A 24,171-nucleotide genomic window follows, 5' to 3' on the forward strand; every position below is an offset into this window, starting at 1 on the left:
AGGAAAGGAAAGGAAAGGAAAGGAAAGGAAAGGAAAGGAAAGGAAAAAAGAAAAGGAAGATAGGACTCAAGCAATTTAGCCAACCTATATTTCTTTCTTCCTGAGAACTTTACTAATTTTAGAGCATAGCAACCTCCTAAGTCTGAATTGTCTGCAAGTGCTACATTTTTTTAAAAATCTGTAACCTTGGGCGCCTGGGTGGCTCAGATGGTTAAGCGTCTGCCTTCGGCTCAGGTCATGATCTCAGGGTCCTGGGATCGAGTCCCGCATCGGGCTCCCTGCTCCTTGGGAGCCTGCTTCTCCCTCTGCCTTTCTCTCTCGCTCTGTCTCTCATGAATTAAAAAAAAAAAAAAAAAAAAAAAAAAAAAAATCTGTAACCTTATCCAGGAGTCCAGAAGCCATATTTTGCTTGTAATCATGCCCTGATTTTTCCCCACTTATAAATGCTTCAAAGTGCAAGGTTACAGAACAAATCTCTGGCTGGGTCCATAATCCCAGAAGACCTAACCTTGTAAAAATTTGATTCCCACATCACGTAATCAACACCAGTATCACTAAAAACTTCCTCCTTTAGTGTGAGTCTACCCAAGAAGGTGCAAAGTTATGTTGGCACCAGCCAGTTGGGTCAACTGGCATGCCAAGCCTAAAAGCTACTTCTGGAACTTCAAATAAACTAAAGATAAAAGTCAATGGAGGATATAAAATTTGACCATGCTTCTGTGGCAAAATGCCTTTCTTCCTGTGAACAGAAGCCTAGTTATTTTAAGCATGCTTTGAAATGGGTTAATATTATAAAAACAGATCAGTTCCGGAAGGCCACTCCCAGAGAGAATGTGGCCTCGTGGTTCTGCATGGGCTCAGGTGAAGGGGCGGGCCATGAGGGATGGCCAGCGTCTGCTGAGCTCCAACATCCCATTCATCTGCTCTGCAAATGAGCTAAATGCTTTCCTTAGTTGTAAGACCAAAAATTCTCTTGAACTTTAATAATCTAAAGGAAGAGCAGTGTAGAGACTTCTTCACCAAGCTAATGAATGTCCAAACTGTGGTTTATTTGAGATCAGAAACATGTGCTCTGAAACTTTATTTCTCTTCCTTCCTTCCTTCTTCCTTCCTTCTTTCCTTCCCTATTTCCTTCCTCCTTTTCTTTTTTTTTTCTTTTTTTAAGCCTTAATTTCTTAATAAAATTATTCTTTCAAAACTCCAAATTCGCAATGGGAGAATTGAGTAAAAGGGGTCTCTTATCAGAGTGGGGAGCAAAGGGGCATTAGGATGGCAGCAGGGCCAAGCCAAGGGCAGCCAGTGGAGCGAGGTACAGAGAGCGGGTAGTAAGGAGGGAGAGAGTTGGTGCCAGGCCTGGCGCCTTGCCCCCCTGGGTGTTCTAGTTGGTCCGTGTTGGTACTTGCAGTTTTCTTAGATTGCAAGTATATATTGTTTTCTTTTTTGAGTATTTATTTAGTTGTGGTTTTTGGATCAGCTTTCATAGCATGCTGATGATTGGAAGTCCTATTTGTCATCTGGTAAAAAAACATAAATGCAGGCTCATAGCTCTTATGAAAAGATCTACTTTATGAGACCCATTTCAATTCCACAGAAAAGCAGGGATTGTTGTCAGGGAGTTTGCAAAGAACTCTTGATAGATAGTAAAGCTAGATAAAATCTGGTACTCCCAAACTGGTTTTTATTTTGGGGGGTGTGTGCAAGTCACTGCCCAACAGAAGTATGAACCTAAGTATATTCCACTTTACTTAACTAGAACTTCAGAAATGAAAGTGTAGTCGTGTGGCTATGAATAGGATTTATCTTTTTTAATGAAACATTTGGGCACGCAAAATATGAGGCAGCTCAGACTCTCAGTTGGCAGAGCTGTGGTGCTTGAGACTTGCCTTGTGCTCTCCCGAGGCACATGGCGGCGCTGCCTGGTGGATGAGAACTTTTGTGCTGCGGGTAGAACCACAATGGGAAGAGTGGTCCACAAAAAGAACACAGGAACTGGGCGAGACCACGCTATAATACTCGTTACCCAACAGGGGTGCCTCTTCCTCAGAGCCCACTGAATCATGCAGTAATCAATAGAGGACTCATATCTACGTTTTCACCTTCTTCCTCTTCTGTCACACTTAACTCCACGCTACCTTGTCTTTGTCTTTCCACAGCAGTGCAAAAAGATAGAGTGTAAACTTGATATTATATTATGCCCTATTTTGCTGATATGGAAACTTAAGGGAACGTGTCCAAACTTACATACCAGGATAGAGCTAGAGAGAGTGCCCAGCTTGCTGCTGCCCAACCCCAGTTCTCTTTCCATGAAACTTCCTCAGATTTGGGAATGGTCAAGAAAGAAATGGGACATCCCATCAATATTGTTCACTTTGAAAGTGTTGTCAATGAAACATGGAGTCAGAATATACATTAACACAGAATCAACAGCTACTTTATAATTTTATTTTTTTCCCATGGAAAATATTTGGTTTATTCATTTTTTATCTCTATATTCAATACCTCTGTCTTCCATATCTTCTACCTGATGTCCTTCTCTCTGTATTATTGAAAGACAATTCCATACTCAGCTGCATTGCTTCTCACCAGCTCCTGAATCCTCACGGTCTCACTTCCATTCCCACCCCTCAAATGCTCTCCTGAAGGCAGATGACCAGTTACCTTCTGATCACCAAATTCTCCTTTCAGCTACCATTTGGTACATTCAGAGTGTTAGCACATTCAGAGTGTTAGCAAATGTTATTTTTTGAAACCCCTTCCTTCCAAATATCCTGGTGATATTTCTCTATCATGCCCCAGCCCAGAAGATTAACAGGGAAACACAGAGCCAAGGATGGATATGCAGGAGTAGCAAAGGACTTTAGGAAAGGTGTCACAAAGTCTAAATCTCAGATTGAGCTGAAATTTGTGGGGGGAAAATGTGACAGGCAACACAAGAGGCTGATTAGCGAGAACAAGCCTTGAGATGATGTTCTCATATTAACAGATGGCAGGTAGAAAGAACAACTCAATGTCTGTCTTGCTTTGATGTGCACCAGGAGAAGTGCTATTCAAACCATAAAATGTGGAACAAGAATTATAAAAAAGGACAAAAAGGACAGAGAGGGAGCAGGAAGGAGGATAGGAGAGGGGAGAGAGGGAGGGAAAGAAAGACGGAGAGAAGGAAGGGATGAAGGAAGGAAGGAAAAGTGGAAGGAAGAAAGGAAGGAAGGAAAGAAGGAAAGGAAGGAAGGAAGGAAGGAGCTTAAGAAAATAATCAGAGCCCCTGATTATTTAAATTGACTTATTATTTCAAAACCTACTATGTTCTAGTCATTATGGGAGCAAAAAAGGGAAATTGAATAAAATAATAGTTCTGATCTCTTGCTAGTGGGGAGGAAGGCATGTTTACAAGAAACTATGACACAAATTCTAAATGATAAGCAACATACAATGGACACCAATAAATGCTATGATAATACACTGAAGGGGAAGATTTTTTTTCCCACAGGAATTATTAGGAAGGATATCACGTGGTACTGGTCCCTAGACCCCAAAGGATGATGTCTTAGGATTCTGGACAAACATTTTCCAGACATAATCCCAAAATCTTGCTGGATTATATTTGAACAATCAAATTAAAGGTGTTGGAAACTAGTTATACTCCATACCCATTGTCAAAAACAATAAATTCTAAAAATTACAGATTGAAATAAAGTAGTTTAGGTTATAGAAAGGATGGTTTGTGAGCAATCAGGAAATTATAGGGACCAGCAGAGGCCCAGACAAATTCTACTTGCATTGGGACAGGGCTGACTAATAAAAGAGTACCAGGCTGAAGTCTGGGCAGGCTGAGCCCATTTTGGAGGTGCCAGAACTCCAAGGGGGAAAGCTAATGTATTAGTGGGAAGACTCCAAATTTGAAGAGTTTTGAAAGGCTGGAACCAAAGAGATAAAATGTAATAGGAATCATTGTAAAATCTTCTATATAAGTTGTAAAAATTCATTTGCAACACACATAATGAGCATCGTGTCCTCACGGGTGTGTGAGAAAGAGAATATCAAAAAATGACCAGTTTCTGCGCTCGGCCTTATTTATTAAAGGACAATAAGAAATCAGAGGTCTTTCATAGAAGAGAGTCCCAGGAAGAGAATTACCTAGAAATTATGCTACCCAGAGGTCTTTCATAGAAGAGAGTCCCAGGAAGAGAATTACCTAGAAATTATGCTACCTGAGGAGGGATTGAGAAGATTAGAAACTTCAACTTGGAAAAGAGACAGGTGGCTTGCATCGGCATGGAGATACTCACATGGCTTATGAATGGTTCCAGGTGTCCTCATTATGTCCAGGTAGAAATTACAACAAGGGCTCTCACCACAAGAGCAGAATGATGTTTCCCACAAGGAAATGTATCTCCAGGAAAAGCTGATGTGCCTAGCAGGGACTGGGATGAACCTGGAGAGGAAGATGACTCGGCCAATGGAGAGAGGACACGGGAACAAGAAACCACCGTGTCAAGTGGAGAAGCCTGTGCTGGACACGGTGCAGAGGGGTGCCTGAGGTCCAGAGAACCAAGGCAACAACTTCACCTGGGGGGCTTGGGAGGCTGCACAGGGCAAGTCGCATCTGCATGTGGTGCAGTAACAAAGGAAGCTTTCCAGGAGCCCTGTCATGGGGTCTGCAAAGAACGCAAGAGCGAGAACCTAGGTCTAGAGGCTGGACGTGAGGGGCAGCAGGGCTGGAAAGACTGCTTGGGACCAGCGTGCAAAGGCTCTTGCTCTGTGCCGAGTCCTATCGGCAGGGAGGTCCCTTTGAGAGTTGCAAAGCACAGGTGTGACACAGTGAGGGGTGTATTTCAGATCCATCCCCCTTCCTGCAGGTACATGTCACTTAGAGGACTGACACACTGGAGGTGGGGAGGCCAAGGAGGAGGCTGCTGACTCGTCATGAGATTCGAACTGAGCAAAGAGAAAAAAAGCAAAGGTCCCATGGGGACATGTTGAGGTGACAGATCAACAGACTTGACAGCGAGTCAAACCTGAGAGCAGGAGGTGGGGCGCTGTAAGGGTGGCCAGCATCGACCCCTCCCTGGAGTGCTCGGTGGCCCAGCTCATTTGAATATCTGCCCAAGACACTGTGGCAAGGAGGCAAACTTTTACTGCAGTGCTGACTTGAAGATTCATGCTCTTAAGATTCCATGATTCCATGATTCTAAAAGTGTTCTTCACTTGCCCCAGATTCTCTTCTCACCCCTAAACAAAAGTGTGTCCGAGATTTTGTCATCTCTTTTCACTATCCCTACATGAATATGAAGAAGACCCTGGACCCCATCTCAGTCCTGAAATCTCTCTCAAACTCGATTCCAAATCTGCCTGGAACAGCCTTACCTCATGTCCCACAGCTTACGTTAACATGGCCAAGTACTGCGGTAGGTTTGAAGCCAAGCATCTCGGCTCCAGCCACATTGCTGCTTCCATGTCCTTTCAGACTCCTGTGCTTGGCGCTGTGTTACCCTACATCCAGCCCTGCATATCCTCAATCTTGCCATTTCCCTAGACTCCCTGCAACCTCTCTGCTGGTCCCTTCCACACCCAGCAGTCCAAATTCTTGCAGACACCATCCATCTGCTCTAGCATCAAATGCTCCCCGCCCCCATGATCACTACAGCCAACCCTCCCAGCCTCTCACCTTTGCCACCAAGTCCCTGTCCCCAGCCCCCATTCCACCCACTCTGGATGGACTGATGCTAGTACACAGCACCCACACCCAGCCATCACCACCTCTGCTCTCCTTTCACTCCTCTTCTTGGTCCAGATTATGGCCAGTAACACAAAGTCACACCTCCTCAACTCCGTATGCCTTGACCAACCCCAATTCACAATCACTCCTGGAAACTTCTCTCTCCAGTCAAACTGACCTATTCCTTGCTTCCTGAAGGAGCTCAAATTCCAGTGCACACTGATTTTGTGCCATGGAGCTCTCTTCCCATTGGAGCCTTTGCTACCCGAGTCCCATGTTCCCTTTAAGGTGAGCAGTCTTGGATCTTTCCAGATTGACTCAACCTGAAACCGATGATCCTGGGATCATCTTCCTCAGTCAGCTGGCACTAGGTGTCTGTGCCTCTGTGTGTCCCTAAGGATAGGACACAAATCCCACTCTATGTATAAAGAACCTTGAGGATAGTGATGGAAAAAAAGTTTGAACCAGCAGACATTGGTTATGAATTCCCGCTCAGCTGCAGCAGATTACGGAACGTATCTGGGTCTCAGTGTCCTGGTTTCTGAAGGAAGGCATGATAATTCCCAGGCAGAGACTGGCACAATCCAGATTCCCAGTGTGTGCTCCCTTGTGGCCGCAGCCCACCCCGTGTCCACTCCCAGAAGACATTTGCACACAGTCCCTGCCCGGTGCCACCTGTGTTGTGGAGTCCCCATCACTGTGAGTAAAACTCCACCAGCGACTCTTGAGAGCAAACTCACAGAAGAAGTGACTTTCAATTAATAGCAATTTTCTCACAACTTCAGATGAAATCAGGAGGACATGGTAACCAGCCAGAAAGAGAAAGGGATGTGTTGTAAGATGATAAGCATAGGGAAGCATGGACCAAAATGGCTCAGGGTGGCGGCAGCTGTGGACCAGCTTAACCACAGGGAAGACACCTGCTTGCAGTTAGAGCATGCCAGTATTTGAGGGGAGCTCTTTTCCCACATGTTGGATGATGTAATTCCTTAGCACATGGATATGAAAAAAATCATGAGACAGAAAACTGCGCTGACTTCAGGAACAGAAAAAGCATGATGATAATGAGCAAAACGAGGAAACCAGGTCCATTCTGAAGATGCTGGAGACTGAATTACCTTCCAATCATGAGCTGAAGTACAGTGTGTACTCCTTAAATTTCCCCCTCTTTTTTAGACTGTTGAGCTAGCCACTGCTTGGCTGTTACATAGAGCTAATTAATCCCACGCTTTTGGCATGATATATATATTTACTTTGCAAGTCTTAAATCATTCAGGAAGAGAAGAAACTCGTATCTGCTTGGTTGTTGTGGAGAAAGACATGAACTAGGAAGTTAAAAGCTGGTTTGCTTTCTTTGCTTCACCATATGGGTGGGGAGAGAGCTGTTTCATTTCCCATCTGTTTCATTTCCCAGAACCCATCTGTGCACAAAACCAGGGCCCCATTGTGAGGTTAGCAGTGGGAGCTGGCATGGCTGACTTGAAAAACTGAGCTTTGGTTCATGGAGGCACCAGCCCATGGGTGGTTATCCCCATGACTGCCCGCACCCCCTCAGTAATCCCATGCTGCTCCCGACATGACAATGATTGCACTTAAATGTCAGCCCCCAAAAGATGAAAGATGAGATGAAAATGCTCCAACATTTGCATTTCTCCCCTATAGAGCCAGTCACATAGCTGAATCCATTTCCAGAAAGTTCTGTTCATTGAATACTACATTTAACATCAAGACTTTTTAAAAAGAAAAGCAAGAAGAGGGCTTTTGTATTCTAAGAAAGCAAACATTCATTTCTTGCCAGGACAAAATGTCTAAGAAGAAAAACAAATTATATTTTAAGGGAGATGAGGACTTCAAAGCAATGCCACCAAAAATGTAGAATTTTTTTTCCACATCATTTTTAGACAGAATTTCTTTTATCAGGAGTGGTAACCAAATCTTAGTAAACAATGTCCTCAGAGACAAAAAATAAAGAAAATTTTTACTTTGGAATTTGAAATAAGCATCTGAGTTTCTAGACACAGTGATATGCCGTTTATACAATTCTTTGATCAACCTAAGGAACTCACAGCTCTATAATAATGCCTTTTTAAAGTGATCTAGAGTGTCATACGTTTTTAAATTCTGATATTTTGATAACAAAAAGAGTAGAATGTGTACTACATAAATAAACTACTTTCAAAACGTTAATTTTCTGACTACTGAAAATAAAATTGGGTTTTCAAAAATTGGCAAATAAATACACTGTAAGAAGACTTTAGCAGGTATCTGAGAATTTTTATGATCCCAGAGTATTATGCTTTTTTTGAAATGTATGTTTATGTATATATGTATATATGTTTCAAATATATATATATTTCAAAAATATATATTTCAAAAATATATTTTTTTCAAAAATATATAAATATATTCTCTCATGTAGAAGAAATAAGGAATCCACTAAACTTTTGGTTATTAGTAGTGATATATGGATTTACATTTACATTTTAAAATGGCTGTTGTCATCTGACTCTGTAGAATATTTGTCGTAAATGCCTAAGTGAATGTTAATGAGTTGTTTATCATGTACTAATATTAACTTTCTCTCCCCAGATGCGAAGAGTTTAGCTGAAATGCTCATGAGGTAAGAACAAAACCTACTGTCTCAGATATCGTCTTTAAAAGAATAATTTCCAACTTGCTTTAATGCTTTTTAAATAATTATCTGAAATTGATAGCACATCTTATTTTTGATACATAAAGTCCATCCTGTGTACCAAATATCCATGTTATGCCTAATGTGATATGTATATACCAAATAATATACTTTTATACATGCCATAGGTAGTTGTCTTGTTGACCAAACTCACCCAGTGGAATGTTTCCCATTAAGCTGGGACTAAAAAAGCACATTATAAGGAAGTAGTTTTGGTTTTGTTTCCACCCAAATATACTATCTTTGAGGTTGAGCCTTCTTCTTTAACAGTTAGTCAAGTGAAAAGAAAGCCCAAAAGGCTTTGGGTGTTACACACAACTAATGAATCATTGAACACTACACCAAAAACTAATGATGTACTATATGTTGGCTAATTGAATTTAAACTAAAAAAAAAAAAAAAAGAGGAAATGCATTGTTCACTGTGCTCTTCTAAGGAGATGGGATGATCAAGAAAGATTCTCCCTGCCCTCAGCTCCCATGGCACCTTGAGCACCCCTCCACTAGAGCACTCACCAACTTCTGCTGCAAATATCTATTCACTGTCTGGTCTTGGAGGTCATAGCCTGATATGTCATCCTCATGTTAGAAATACCAGCAGTCTAGTTGATGAATGACTAGTGGTAGTTGAATAAGTAAGTGAATTTTCACAGCTGTAGAAGACACCCCAGTATTTACATTTTAAGCCTTTTTTGTATTGTAATAATTAAACCAAAAGTGAAAAAGGATAATCAGAGTCTGGAAATCAGATAAGAAAAATGTCAGGGACCCTAATGGTGCTGCCATTTTAGGATGTTTACTGTAGGAGAAAAAGAGGATGGGCTATGGGGTCTCTCCTACTCCCCACCCCACCACTGTTGGATTTAACATCCTTCCCCATCTTTGCATATAAAATTGGTACTTTTTTTATTATTCACAAAGAGCCCATGACCCATATCACCAGCATCTTTGAAGACCTAAGGCAGAGGTCAACTGCCATTGGCCCACTGATTACATTTTACACAGACATCTTTGTTTGGCCATACCGTGTTTTAAAACTATGTGCATTGTAGGTAAAGGATATGGAGGACTCAGGATTACTCTGAAATATTTGGAGTGAGCAATTAAATAAACATAAGTGGCATTTGCTAAAATTAGGAATTAGGAAGATAGATGCAGGGTATAGACTTTTTTTTTTTTTTTTTTTTTAGGACAGGGAAAGCGGAATGTTGATGGGAATGAAAAGACTTGTACGGGTCATGTTGAATTTGGGATGCTTTCCAAGTGTCCAATGAAAATGTCAAATAGATAGCTGGTAGCAGGAATCTAGACCTCAGAGGAGAACTCAGAAATGCAAACGGCCTGTAAAATGTATCTTTCATAATGGGTCCTTGACCACATCCTTCTGGATCAAACTTGCATGAGGAGAATATGAAAATCTATATGAAATGCTCGGAATCCATGCTCTAATATAAGTCTGTACTTGTTCGCTAAGCAAGTATTGGGACATTTTTGTGGTCACATGGAAGGCATCCAAACACACATGCACCTGTGCAGAGCAAATCTGACAACACATCTGGAAAACAAAACAAAACAAAACCAAAAAAACAAGCCAGAGTCATTCAATTTATAGTAACTTATCTAGCAAATAAAATAAACTTTCTAATGTAGACTTAAAAATATGAATTCATTGGTGACATTTAGAAATTGAGAGATTTCTTTTTTCTCTCTTTTATTATTACGTTCAATTAGCTAACGTATAGTACATCATTAGTTTCTGATGTAGTGTTCAGTGATTCATTAGTTGTGTATAATACCCAGTGCTCATCACATCACTCGCCCTCCTAAGAGATTTCGTATAAAATTGTAGCTTTCTGACTTCCTTGAAAATATTCTGGCCATACTGGGCACACCTTAGAGATAATGGCAGTCTGGAGCTCCATCAAATGCTCCCTGTAGACTGGGCATGACTTTTGCCCTGTATAACAGATCACCATCCCCATCTCCACCCCAGCCTACTTCACTGGTTTGTACCCCAGCCTGGTTCCTGCAGCCCTCCCAGAGACCTTCCAGCCACTTCCTTCAGCCACTCTTCAACCAGAGATCATGTCTGCCCAAACCCCGTGACACTGGAATCTGTGTTTTCTGACATGTTCAACATTTGTTTGGTTAGGATGAGTAGGTATTAGCTTCTCTAATATCCTAGAATGCATCCCTCCCCCTTCTTATTAGCCCCAAGCAAGACATCAAAAAGCATCTTCTTCATTAATAGGTCAATCACTGTGGTTGAAAGACCACCTCTTGAGTAAAGCAGGAATTAATAGTGGTATTTGAGGTTAACAGTTGCCAATATGAAATTAGGAACATTCAAACTGGTAATTACTCCCACTTAAGGTAGTTGAGGTGGTTTTCCTTCAGAGGGTACAGTGATTGAAAAGGAAGAGAATTTCTAAGCTTCTCAAATAGGTGGATTTTTATGGGATTAATTTAGAAGCAAACGCAATGCTTTTAATCCTGAAGGGTCAGTTCAATCTAAGTTTGGCAGGTTAATGGGGCCAAGCAACAAAAGACCCTGTCACCTACCTGGAGATTTGAGGGCCAACCGTATTTCGAATGTGGTCTAGAAAATCTAGGCAAGTCATATCTGTTGGTATAGAGAGGCTACAGAACTGCTGTCTCTGATCTTCACTGCTGATTGAGTGGGAAATTGAGGACATAGCAGGCTGGTGCAGTGAGAACATAGAACCACAAGCCTACACTGTAGGCCTCACATTGCCATTTGCTGGTTCTGTGATCTTGGGCAAGTCATTTTCCCTCTGTATGCCCCACTTTCCTCATCTAAAAAATAACAATTTGCAATTATTCCTAGCTTTATCATTCTGCGATCTTGGTGAAGGTAACATATTTTCCAACCATGTTCCACAAAAAATGTATCTGCATACTTTAGTGGGATTAGCTGTCCCAGGGCCAGGAAGGCAGATGCTACTGTGGGACAAACACAGATAAGCTGGTGCCAGGGTATTCCCCACAAGGTATCGTCTCCCGTCTCCCATCGCTGGGCTTTGTGCTTCTGCACATTCCTCGATTTCACCCATGCAAATCACCCCCCACAGAGAGAAAGAGAGACTTCGCCCACCATGCCCAGATAGAAAGGATATTCCTTTTTTATGATTATGTGAAAATAATTTAAAGAAAAATACCAGCCTTCTAAGAGGTAAGACTAGCCTGCTCTGAGGCATTAGCCAATACGTGTTAATATACAAAGACCAGTATTATTAAAAGCTATCTATAAGTGGAAAAGGGTGGAGAAGGGTTCAAACTGAGAACTTAAATAAGTTTAGCTTTTTTGATGTTCATATTTTTAGACAAATAGTAAAACAAACAAACAAACAAAAAACCACGCAACTATTATAATGAGGTCCTGATAGCCCTACAGTTATTCTAAACTTATGGAATGCTTCATATCATATTTGGGAAGGTGGGTGATGTGCAGACTTTTTCATCAGTCCCCCCACGCCCACAAAGCTTAAGGAAATACCAAGACTTTAAAGAGTTTTAACAACTGCAAGTAATTTATTGGCCAAGCTGGGAAATACAATCCTTGGTGAACGAGGGTCAGCTCTTTGTCATTTTAATCAGACAACCAGACGGCAAATGGATGGTGGAAGATGATATTTCAATAATAACTAACATATTTAAGCATGATTCCATATCATAAAAAAGATGCAATTTTGTTTCTACAGTGAAAACATTCAGAATCTTTTCACAAATGAGTTTTCCTCGAATAGGTTTTTTTGGGGGGAGGGGAGGGTTTACTCCTGTTTTAATGACCAATTGTTATAATTTTAGAGAATCAGCCTTCCTAGAACCATAGATTATAGACTATAGCAGCCACATTAAGAAAGTTGAGACCTAATAACCCTTTAAAATGAGAAGAATATTACCTCCTCTGGGACCTGTCACTCACTCCCACTGTACCCTCCAAACAACATGATTTATTCAACAGGCTTCAACAAATACTTACTGAGCACCTACTCCGGCCACATACTGCTCTAAGTTCCAGGGGTATATAGGGGCAGAACGGAAGGAACTATCCCTTGTAGAGCTCATATTCCAGTGGAAGAGACAGATCAGAAACAAGATAAGTCAATTAAACATATGCTCAAGAGTATTCAGTGCCGGGGAAACAAGATTCAACAGAGGATGGGGAGGAGAAGCATCAGCAGTGCCCAGAGCTGGGCCAATCTGGCTCCATTGAAGACAGCACCTGCACCAAGCTCTGAAGCCAGAGAGGGAGCCAGCCACTTGGCCACTGGGATGGGGGGAGGGGGCATTTCTTCTAAGCAAAGGGAACAGCAATGCAAAGGGAGAGAGGAACAATTAGCTCCTGAATCTCAAGGTTTGTTGGGCCATGTTCTTGCCTTTCCACTACAGGGCTTGACAGCGTGCATTCCTTCAAGGAGAAGGAGAAATTTACTTCCAGCTTTGATTGTCTCTGTTTATGAAGTTCAATCAATTCTAAGTCCTCGTGCCCACTGCATTGGGGCACAGTAGCTATTTAGCATGCTTCCTGTGTCAGTCTGACAGCGGACCCCTTATTGTTAAAGATAGTCTGCGCTCGGGTTCATAGTGTTTAATAGAGCAGCCACTGACTGCCTCATAACTATTCATGATGAGCAGAAGGAACTAGCTCACATTTCTATTTTTGGTGCAAGGACAAGCTCAAGTCCCTAGTGGAGTTTCTAAACAGACCTTTCAGATACTCACAGAGGAGTAGTTCCCCATCTGTTTTTGTGGAAATAGAGCTTGTCTAAACTGCAACCCCCAAGTCACCAAAATGTTCTTCATTTTATACAAGTATTTGAATCTTTGCTTTAAAACACACACACACATACAAAATGAAAGCGTAGTTAAGTAAATAATTTCAAAAAGTATATAGACGATGTGAAAAATTCAGGCCAAACATTTGAATTTGGGCTCTGCATAATTAGCATGATCTAGCTACATAACCCAGTTACTCATCTGCAGAGCAAGAAATCTGGTTCAAGATCAAGTCCTAAGTAGGAATGACGCACCTCTTAGAAGCTGTTGTTTCTGTAGGTTGTTTTGTTTATACTCAAATGAGGGAAGGGCCGTTATAAAATATTCAGAATATTAACACAGACTTCAACATTTAAATGTCTACTGGGGTTCTTGAATGAACTTGACCTTTGGATTATTAACATTCCTTCAGCTACAGGGTTCAAGGGTAGATGAATCCTCATCAACAAGAAAGGACCTAGGACTCCTGGGGAATGCTTAGTCGGGAAGAAAAACATTTAAGATGTAGTATGACTATCCTTTTATCATTCTCTACTAAAAGTAACTAACACAGAGGTAAATCATCCAGTGAAGTAGGCGCCAGAAATCTTTCTCAAAGTCGATTTTGGCAATTGTTGAGCTGGATTTATGGATGCCATAGTTTATCACATTGATGAATTATTCTGAATGATTGTTGCTCTTTAGAAGTTGTTTTACTACACAGGTGACCCTTGAACGATGCAGGCATTAAGAGCGCTAACCCCCACATACAGTCAAAAATCCACATACAACTCTTGATTTCCCCAAAACTTAACTGCTAGTAGCCTACTGTTGACCAGAAGCCTGACCCATAACATAAACAGTCAATTAACACATACTTTGCGTATTATATGTATTATATACTGCATTCTTACAATAAAATAAGCTAGAGAAAAGAAAATGGTACTAGGAAAATCATAAGGAGGAGAAAACATTACAGTACCAGACTGTATTTATGGAGAAAAATCTGCATATAAGTGGACCCGTCCAGTTCAAACCCATGTTCTTTAAGGGTCAACTATACATTATTTTGAAATCTTCTCAATCCTTACAACTCTGTAAAGACTGCACAATCACTCCTGTGATGTAGGACTTTTTTTGTGTTTTTGTGAAACATGCAGATTATTTTTTTTTTCTGTAGGCTGTAACTGAATTTGATTATCCCATGCCGTTTTACTACCTATTTTCATTTACTTCTAGAAGCTCACTCTAAGAGTAATTTTCTGGTACACAAATTCTTATAGTAGTTGGGTTTTGTTTTTAATTCTAAAATACGATATCGGTTAGGATAAACTAGTGTCAGGGAAGTTAACAAGGTTTATGATTTGTTACTAGAACAAAAATAAAACTACGCCAGATGTAAATACAAATCCATTAGTAGAAGCCCCACCCAATGAGCAGCCAGCACACATGCTTCCTCCCTTGCCATCACTGGAATATCTCATGTCTGACAAATAAGAGTGTTGTTGGTTTAAGAATCACTTTTTTTTTTTTTTGGTTTTACTTAGCGTTACACAAGAAAAGGGAAATTCCAAAGGTTCTATCAATATGGAACCAATCCCTATTGACAGTTTTCATTCTTTGAGCCTCACAACTGATTGCTGAAGCTTAATATTAGTAAATATCATTTGAATGAAGGGAAAAAAATGTTTTTCCTTCTCCTTATCCCCTTTTCCTTCCTTGCTTTTTTTTCCCCCTCCCATCCCCACAAGGCATTCAAATAATTGGATACCAAATCCAGTGGTTGTATAAGCCCCTGTTGGCATCATGTAAGTCTGAACTGCATTTGTTCATGAATCCCCTCTATTTTATCCCCAGTAAGAATACCCGGACTTCGGATACCTTGAGCAAGCAACAACAGACCTTGAGAATGCACATTGACATACCCAGGGCTCAGCTTTTGATTGAAGAGAGAGACACAATGGAGACCATCGGTAAGGTGCCTTGTTCGTGGCCTTACACAATGTGGCTGCTACAGCTGTGCCCTCTCAGCCCAAACCCCAGTAGTTATGGGAACGTCTTGAGTGCTCCACAAGCAGAGGTAGAAGGGAGATCATTGTTATTGAGGAGAATAATAAATACCAGCAGATGTGGGTGGGGAAATGAACTCACACGTAGCTCAGAGGTCACCTGAGACAGGAGTTCCCCAACTTTGATCCGTGCCGGGTCTTTCCTGCAGAGACTATTGGTGCCTCTCCAAAGAACAAACACCTGTAATCAAATAAGCCTAGAAGGGTCACACACTAAAGCCCATCCTGGAAATTCACTCAGTGCCTTCTTCAGCTACAATAGGGCCTTCATTAAAGAAAACATGTAAAATCTACTTAGCATTTAACAAACAAGTGTCTGTGCATGGGCTGCCTTTTCACCATCTCTCAGCACCACGCAGACACCCTGGGATGGGGTCCTTGGCAGTGCTTTGGGAAGCACCCAGATCCATGTTTCACCTGGAGAACGTCTGTCTGGTTCGCCCAGAACCCTGCTGTCTTGACTCTTTCCAGCCCTCTCCATTCAAAATCCGCTGTTCTATACTGCTTTCTTACACAGGTCTACTTACTCCAGAATCAGAGACTTTATATTTCCATTGCAATAATGATCAGAAGAATAGCTAACATTTACTGAGGGCTCTCTAATGTCACCTACTTTTATAAGCACTTTATGTGCATCCTTTCATTTAACCCACCCAATCAACGTAGGAAAAAGATACTACTTTGTAATTGGAGCATTGAGAGCTTACATAGCTTGCAGGTCACTTAGACTAGAGCAGAACCAGGGCAGGGCCCCCACCCAGCCGCCAGCCTAGCCTCCTGTGACTGTCACCACCTGCTTCCATATCAACAAGCTTCTTCCCAGAAGCCCTCACCTTAGAAATATCACTCAGCTTTCCAGTATCCATAGAAGCAGACTCTGAGGCAGGTTGCCCAGTCTGGCCCTTTTCAAACTTTGCTCAGTGTTTGTTCTGGAAGGTGTTTGCTGGCACTTGGTCCCAGGGCAACCCTATCCTGTGGTTTGGCTAAAATTACCCCACTCCTGGCACCTACGCTAGAAGCCTCCTGCCAGAAAAACAGTGGTAAATGGCCAGATTGGCAGAACATCTCCATTGCTCCTTGCTCCCGCCCTGCATGATTATGTTCTAATAGTACAGCAGAGACATCTTGACTTAGAAGTTCCTAAGTCCTAAGGTTTGGGCTGCTCTTGCTGGCTTTAAGTTTGGTTCAGGCATAATAGCACTTGGAGAAGGTTGGTCAAGCCCAGTGTGGCCCTCAATCAACTAAATTCAGTTAAATACTACCTGTGTTGTTGGAGGGTTCACTTACTCATCCTAAAATACGTAAGATTTTATTTGATAGCTCCCATCAGGACAAAGCACCATGCTTTGTTCTTGATCACCTTTACCTTTCAGGAGTATAGCTGGAATCCCTTTTATTGAACTCTGTAGGTTGGGCATAAAAACCAAGATGTTCCTCTGAAACATCAGTTCAAAAATCAAAATATAATTCCTTTGACCGTATAATATAGTTACAACATTCGATCAATGTTCCTCATCACACCTGTTAATCATTGTCCCCACGGTGGTTACAATAGGTAGTCATAGCTGGCCTAACACCAGAGAAAGTCTGCTCATCATTCTGTCCATAGTCACTGCCCTTCACCAGAGATGCGTCCTATTCCTCACAGGATCATTGATCACCAAGAGTCGTTTACCTCCTGGTGATGCTTGACAGTTGGTCAATGGCATTTTCTAATTATTAGGAAGTAGAAATGTGATGCTTTAAAACACTCTGGGCTCTGACTACAAGAATCCAATAGGAGAGTGCCATTAATTTCCAGCCAGAATGAATGGTTAACCTCACACACTGACAGGCACCTGAAATTTCCCATTAAGAGTTTGTACCCTAGCCCTGCAGATAATCCAGAGTGCTCTCCGCAGGGCTAAGTGTTGGAAACCAGAACATGTCAGTATTATTAGTGAGAAACGAATGTAGATGTTGGGCTTCTGATGCCAGGTCCAGTTGTAAGAACCTGTTTCTGGAGAAAGGCCACCCAGTCTGGGGGCCAGGGGAAGGCTGCAGTGTGACCCCCCGCGCTGAGCCCCGGATCCTGCTGCGGTACCAGCCCACGCTGCATCCCACGCCAGGATGCCAGCAGACACCTTGGCAGTCTCTCTTCTATTTCCCTGCCAAGAAATTTTATTCTAACTTCAAGAGGCTTTCCTCTCCTGCCAGAGCCTGAGTAATTGGATTTTGTAAGGTTCATTCTGTTCAGAGCCTTTTTTGGACACAGAAGTCTAACTGTGTTGTTTATGACTTTCACATCACCGTTCTGTGTCAAGGCACACCACAGCGTGGTCCCAGCTGACTGATAAACTCATGAACAGCATCCCGGGCTGCGGTGCTTGAAAACGTATGAATATATCCATATATCCTAACGGGAGCTTCCCTTGGAGTAAAAGAGCTCTTAAGGAAGTGTGAAAAGTATCACAACAAAGTAATGAAAATCTTGAGACAACCAAATAATGACACACAGCTCAACCAACAGCTTCCTTTCCAAGCACTAAAATGCTCCTAATTCATCTGAACCCAGGCTCCTGCTTCCCTAACCTTCAGGTGCCAACTGGGCTTGGAAATCTGACAAGTGAGTCATTTTGAGAAATCAATTAAAAGATGTTCTAGAGTAATTAAGGCTCAGAAGAGGTGGGAAGGAACATACATCAGAATCTTTAAAATAGAGGAATCAATAAACTCTGAAGACCAGCCCTTCTCTTTCCCACACCTCCCCCCAACCCCAAGCATTGGCCAAGTTCAGCATGAGAGCCCCTCAAGTGTAGAGAGCTGTGGTGGTGGCGTTCTTCTAGTCCTGCAAACAGAGCTGACTTGCAGGGGCAGCCCCATCACTGGGTGGTGCCGGCTTCCCTGCTGACAACTCAGGTGAGCCTTTGACAAATACAGAATTCCCGAACTCTGTTAAACAGGCAGCAGCAACAACAAGCCTCCCCAAATCAGTGTTTGCTTTGTGAGAAGACCCTCTCTGTGGTCACTCTCTTTCATTCGTGCTCTGAAAGCCAACACTTTTAGCACTCTCCAGTGGTTCTAACGTGGCGCTTGAATTTTTAGTTGTTTTTGCTGCTTTAGATGAGGCCGTAATTGCGGTTGTAATGAATGATAACACAAGGACCTGGGGAGAGAGGCAGGGTGCCATGGAAAGAGGGTAAACATGTCTGGTTTCCCCCGTCCCTGCTGTTCTGCAGACGATCGCTCCACGGTCCTGTTAACGGATGCTGACTTTGGGGAGGCGGCGAAACAGAAGTCCCTGACAGTGACGCACACGGTCCACTACCAGTCAGTGTCACAGGCCACCGGGCCCCTGGTGGACGTTTCGGATGCGCGGCCGGGAACGAGTAAGTGGCCAGACAGCGCAAACTGTGTGGGTGTTGTCAACACCGACGAGACGTGGATGCTCTGTCCCCGTCAAACGGAGGTGGGGCTCATTGGCCCCGCGCCTAAGAAACAGATACGCACAATAGTAGTTTTCTTTGGGACAGTGAGTTTTTACTGTTGGATCTGAGCTGGTTTTCAAATTGTGTCAGCTGAAGCCAATAACCCTTGGTAGTGATTTACTACGAAAGTGCTAGAAATTTCAGGTAGAGGTAATTTTTTTTTAATTTGGACGACACTGGAAAAGGGGAAGGTAATTAACATGAGTGAGTATCTACTCTGTGCCAGGATTAGGATAAAAAGCTTATGTCGTGTATGTTATCTGTAAGGCAACCCTGTGAGGTACCTACTTATAATAGGTATGAATAGATACGATAGCCTCTATTTTACAGGTAGAAAAAAAAATGGATTCTCAGAGAAGTTAGGTAAACAGCCCAAAGTTGTACAGATAATGCATAATGAAGCCAAGATTGAACTGTGGGTCTGTCCGTCCTTGGAGTTCATGCTTTTCTCCTGTACATGCTGTTTGAGAAAAATTGTAGTCCTGACTAATCCAGGGATTATGTTTGACTTAGTTATTAATATCGACATCCATAATATATGGGAATTAATTACTGCAATGAAATTAAATCCCCTAATATGTATCTAGAGCTTATTAACTAGATATTCTTATTCCGTCATAACTGAAATTGTTTCTAAATCTCTTTAAAGACTGAGAAATTGATGTCCCGATTATTATCTTTTCGAAAGCTTTGATGTCTAGCTTTTAAATCTCTAATCACTCTGCAAAAATTTACATTCTCAGAGTGTTATAATTAGAAAAATAAATATTACAATCTTAAAAGCCGTTTTTCATAAATTCTGACTCGAAAGGCATTTGTGAAATGCGCCAAGCATCATGAATCAAACCAGTTGATTCCTAATAACATTGTAATTTGAAAACAGTTTCAACTGTTACTGAAATTGATTTGAAAAATTATCCTCAAGAACGTGCTAAAGAAATCTTTTATTCCCCCTTTTGTCTAACCTCACCACCTTCCTTCCCTGATGACATTAGCACACACTGAAGATCCGAACGGGCCATGAGTGAGAGTTAATTTTGCAAGGGGGTGTGAGCGAGAACCTTACTCTTAGAAACCGCTTCGTGGTCCTTGATATTCTCTCCAGCTACTGGCTTCCCCATCATCATTTGCCTGGTCCAGGGTCTGGATATAGGATGCTGCACTGATGGATTTCTGAGCCACTGATTGCTATTCAGTGAGAGAAAGACTATAGACTGTGGTGGGGAGGGGGGTGGGGCGAGAGATTGCTGAAATGGATGGATCCTTGACCTCAGAGTTCCATGCCCAGGCAGCATGGAAGCTGATAGAGACATTAACTGGAAAATTGGAACGAGGCAGAGGAAACAGGACAGATGCCCAGATAGTGGTTCCCCAACTCTTATATGCATCAGGATCACCCAGGATGTCTGTTCCAAACACCCATTCCAGGGCTCTGTCCCCAGAGGTTCTGATCCACTTGGCCCAGGAATCTGCCTTGTAATAGACATTCTGGGTAATTCTGATGCTGATTGTCTGGAGCCCTCTTGGAGAAATATTTCCCCAAATGTTAGACCTATGTGTGTCCCTGCCCCTGATGCAGTGGGACAGGACCTCTCAAGCTTGCCACACTCACAGCACACGCCTTCTTTCTGCCAGGTAAAACAAGCAAGCATTCCCACCTCCCCTTCAATGTTCGACTGGCAGAGCAATGCACAGAGGCCAGCCATAAATAGAGGAGAAACGCACCGGGAAGCTCCCAACTGCATGATCACACCTCTACCTGACTAATGGACACATTGATTCGATGACATTCAAAATATCCGCAGAGATGTGAATGTCGGTCATAAGCAGAAACTAGAGCCAGCAAGAGGCAGTGGCAGGCCGGGGGCACATGGGGCGGCATGTCCGCGTCTCTCACACCTGTAACTCTAGAAGCATAGCTGGGGAACTGCAAGGATGCGTGCATTCAGACTCAAATATATTCACTAAGGTTTTACTTGGCATATGGCCCAGTGGTGGGGGTACATCGTGAGACGCAAGAAGACATTCATTTCATCTTAGTGCAGGAATCAGATGCAAACAAAGAACTCAGGCTTTTCTCATTTACCTAAAAGAACTAGGGAAAAATAGGAGGCAATGATGAAATGGTGAGATAGTGAGTCAGGGGGTGTATGGGAGATGATGGGAGAGGCTACTTTGAACATGAATCTGGGGAGACCACCATTGAGGAGCAAGTCTAAGTCGTGGCCATGAGCTGGCTTGCCAGGTGGAGGGAACAGGAGGGAAAAGCTCCTAAGGCCTGTTGGGACAGAAGCGTCCCTGGATTGCAGTGGGCCACAGGGATGGGGGGGGGGGTAGACAGAGAAAGAGGTGGCCTGGTCGCCAGGCCTCCTGGGCCAGCCTCATGAGTTTGCACCTCATTCTGAGAGTGTTGGGATGCTCAGCCCGGGGTTCAGCCTGATGATCACATCACATTGAAGCAACCACAGCTTACAGAACGCTGCTTCCTTCATTTGTGATGAACATCCAACAGTGTTTACAAGCATTAGGTAGATCTACTCAAATGCATGCATCAGTCTCTAATTCAAAAAAATTAAAAGCAGAGCTATTCCTTTAGCATCTGCACAACATTCTCTATTAGTAAAGGATCTTTGGGATCATTTTTGCATTAAATATTCCTTCCAGAACCACATGAGGAGGGACTAAGAACATCCCATTTTTCATTTAGAAGTGGAAAGAGTGGGCATCCAAACGCCCTCCCCCCACAGACGACCTCCAGCAGAAGCCCAGCTCTCTGCTTGTGTCCTGTGCCCCCAAGTTTGTCACGGTGTCCACGTGGTGCACCCCTGTCATCTCAGCCCCATGCGGCTGGTTCTCCACACTGCAGTTGGGCGAATTTGCCGAGACGGTTTTATAGTCTGTTTCCTCAGCTGCACACGGCGTTATTACTCTGTTCTAATGATGCTAGGACGGGGTCGTCAATGTAGGGGCTCTTTAGTTTTAAGAAGAGCATCTACGATACGTTGTTTACACACTCTCATGACTGCATCATAGAAGCTATGTTTCTAGGCATTTATTTTTTTAGTTTTCCTGACCTGCAACAAAGATTCGTTATGAGGATGGGAGAAATCCCAACAATTGGCTATTTAGCTCTTCAACCAAGGGAAACAGAGGCCTTGGCTGTGTCTGCAGTTCTGTGTGCGTCCCTGTCTCTCCTGTGTCTTAGGGTACAGGAGAAAGTGGGGCGTCTGTGGTGTCTGTGTCTCCCACCCCCAGCTCCAGCCGCAGAGTCTGACACACAGTAGGCATCAGTAAACATACTTAAATACTAATCCACTGTCAAGTTCTGAAATCAGAGTAAAGGGGGTGGGTAAGAAAGGATGTTTAGCATTTTAGACAGTGGCCCCTCTCTTTGTTCTCCATTTCCTAAGACATCTAATAGGCTGGGGGTCTGGATGCCAGCTGACTGGAGGTTTGTAAGTATGTACATAGTCTCTCCCAGCACACTCTGTGAGACCTACCGAGACCGTCACAGGAGAACTGGAATCAGCTTTCTTGCGCACAAACCGTGCAAGGGTACAAAGACACGTGAAGTGAAACGTGTGAGACATGACCTGGGCTTTGGGGTCATATTTACCTGGAAGTCATCCCTTTGTCACCATCCACCCATCTGGGCCAAGAGCATGTACAAGAGCTTGACTGTACTTGATGTACAGAGGGCTAGACTGGGAATGAATAGGACGCACGCCTGTCCTTACCAGTCTACCTTTCAGCTCCTTTCTGCAGCATGGGAACTCTCCAGCATCTGGTCTTGATTTTTTTTTTTAAGATTTTATTTATTTATGAGAGAGAGAGAGATCACAAGAAGGGGGAGCAGGAGAGGGAGAAGTAGACTCCCCACTGAACAGGGAGCCCGATGGGGGTACTTGATCCCAGAACCCTGAGATCATGACCCAAACCAAAGTCAGACACTTCACCAACTGAGCCACCCAGGCACCTCTGGTCTTGATTTTTTAATGAGTATTTTTTTTTCTGCCAAACCCTCTCTAAACTGAGTCTCTAGCCTTCCTGATCAACCCACCAAATCTCCCCCACCCTCTTCCCAATAAGCAGGATGTGCTCCAACCCTTGCCAAGTGTTTGTCACTCAGGAATCACGGGCCAGGCCCCGAGATCTATTGAGCCCCTCCATGTGTCACAACAGCCCTATGGGTGGGTGAGGTCTGAGATGAGGGAAGTGGGCACGTCTGATGAGCTCACCACCAGCAAGTAGTGAAACTGGGTCAAAGGCAGGCAACCTAACTCAAACACTGTTAAGTGCTGTTAAGTGGAGATGACGCTTCTTAGGGGACATCTAGGGGCTGAGTAGGCTTACATAAGAAGAGTTCACAACCTGGATTGACTCTTTTTTCATTGAAACTTTGAAAACCAATGCACACCCCATCACGCAGAATTGTACATGACATCATACTGCAGGAAAATACCTGATATAGGCGAGGAGTGTCCCGTATATAATGAGCCCTTGGTAAATACTTGTTCGTTACGTGATGGGAATATTCAGGCCCCACAGCATCATCACCACATGCAGTGGAGGCCTCAGCACCTACGAGATAGGACAGCAAAAGCCAGAGAATAAAAACAGATTAATACCCAGATCACAGTACACATGACATGTTTTAAAACCCTATTAGCCACAAAATCTTCTCTTATCCCGAATTCAGGATGATTAAAATAATTTGATTCAGTGGGCAGAAAAGCTTAATTTAGGTTCAGACTCGGTCTTGAAAGGCCAAGAGTTATTTGTATCACTTACCTTCTAATTTGTTAGCTGTTCAGCAAGCGTGATGGCTCATCACCAAGTTGTATTCATATTAGAGTGGTGGGGAGCCGAACAAAATGCTTTCCATGCAGGGGCAGTAAATCTCAACATTTATTTCCTTAGTAGATTACCTGGTAAGGCCTGCAAAGGAGGCTACCAAGTAGGGTCCAAGTCAGATTTTTATTTTAGCTGATATCTTAGGAGCTATCATACCGAAGAGTTCGGCTCAGGTATAAAACAGCTCCCAAAACCTGATTATTAAAAAAAAAATGTGTCAACCACCCCAATATTCTACCTACTGAGATGATTTCGCCTCTAGGATGCTTGCTTAGAGCAGAACAGAAGTGCAGCCTGTGGTTCAGGGAAAGTAGTATCATGACCTATATTTCCAACGTTATCAGGCCACTGGTAAAACTGTCCTCATCTAGAAAAAAAGGATAACGAACAAAATTAACTTGAAAAGAGTTGTGGCTTTGAATAGAGGCTGACATGTACAACGTGACCATGGAATTTTCCACACAGGGTGATCTCAGTGAGAAAGGGGCTACGGTCCTGCCCCACTATGGGTGGGCGGGTCAGTGGGAAGAAACACAGGGGAGGGTTTGGGAGTTTGAGGAAATAGTGTCCTTGAAGTGGGAAGATCAAACTGATA

At 42.9% G+C, this 24,171-nt stretch overlaps 1 protein-coding gene across 1 annotated transcript in view; it reads left to right on the forward strand.

The window, feature by feature from the left end:
* DSCAM (DS cell adhesion molecule) overlaps positions 1–24,171 on the forward strand; it is a 709,341-nt gene that overhangs the window by 667,359 nt on the left and 17,811 nt on the right. The window contains exons 30-32 of the mRNA XM_044918979.1: positions 8,306–8,336; positions 15,044–15,159; positions 18,474–18,623. Coding sequence (XP_044774914.1) covers positions 8,306–8,336; positions 15,044–15,159; positions 18,474–18,623 — 297 coding nt within the window. The remainder of the gene's footprint in view (positions 1–8,305; positions 8,337–15,043; positions 15,160–18,473; positions 18,624–24,171) is intronic.

The sequence above is a fragment of the Neomonachus schauinslandi genome, chromosome 1, assembly GCF_002201575.2.
Source record: "Neomonachus schauinslandi chromosome 1, ASM220157v2, whole genome shotgun sequence".
Taxonomy (NCBI): domain Eukaryota; kingdom Metazoa; phylum Chordata; class Mammalia; order Carnivora; family Phocidae; genus Neomonachus; species Neomonachus schauinslandi.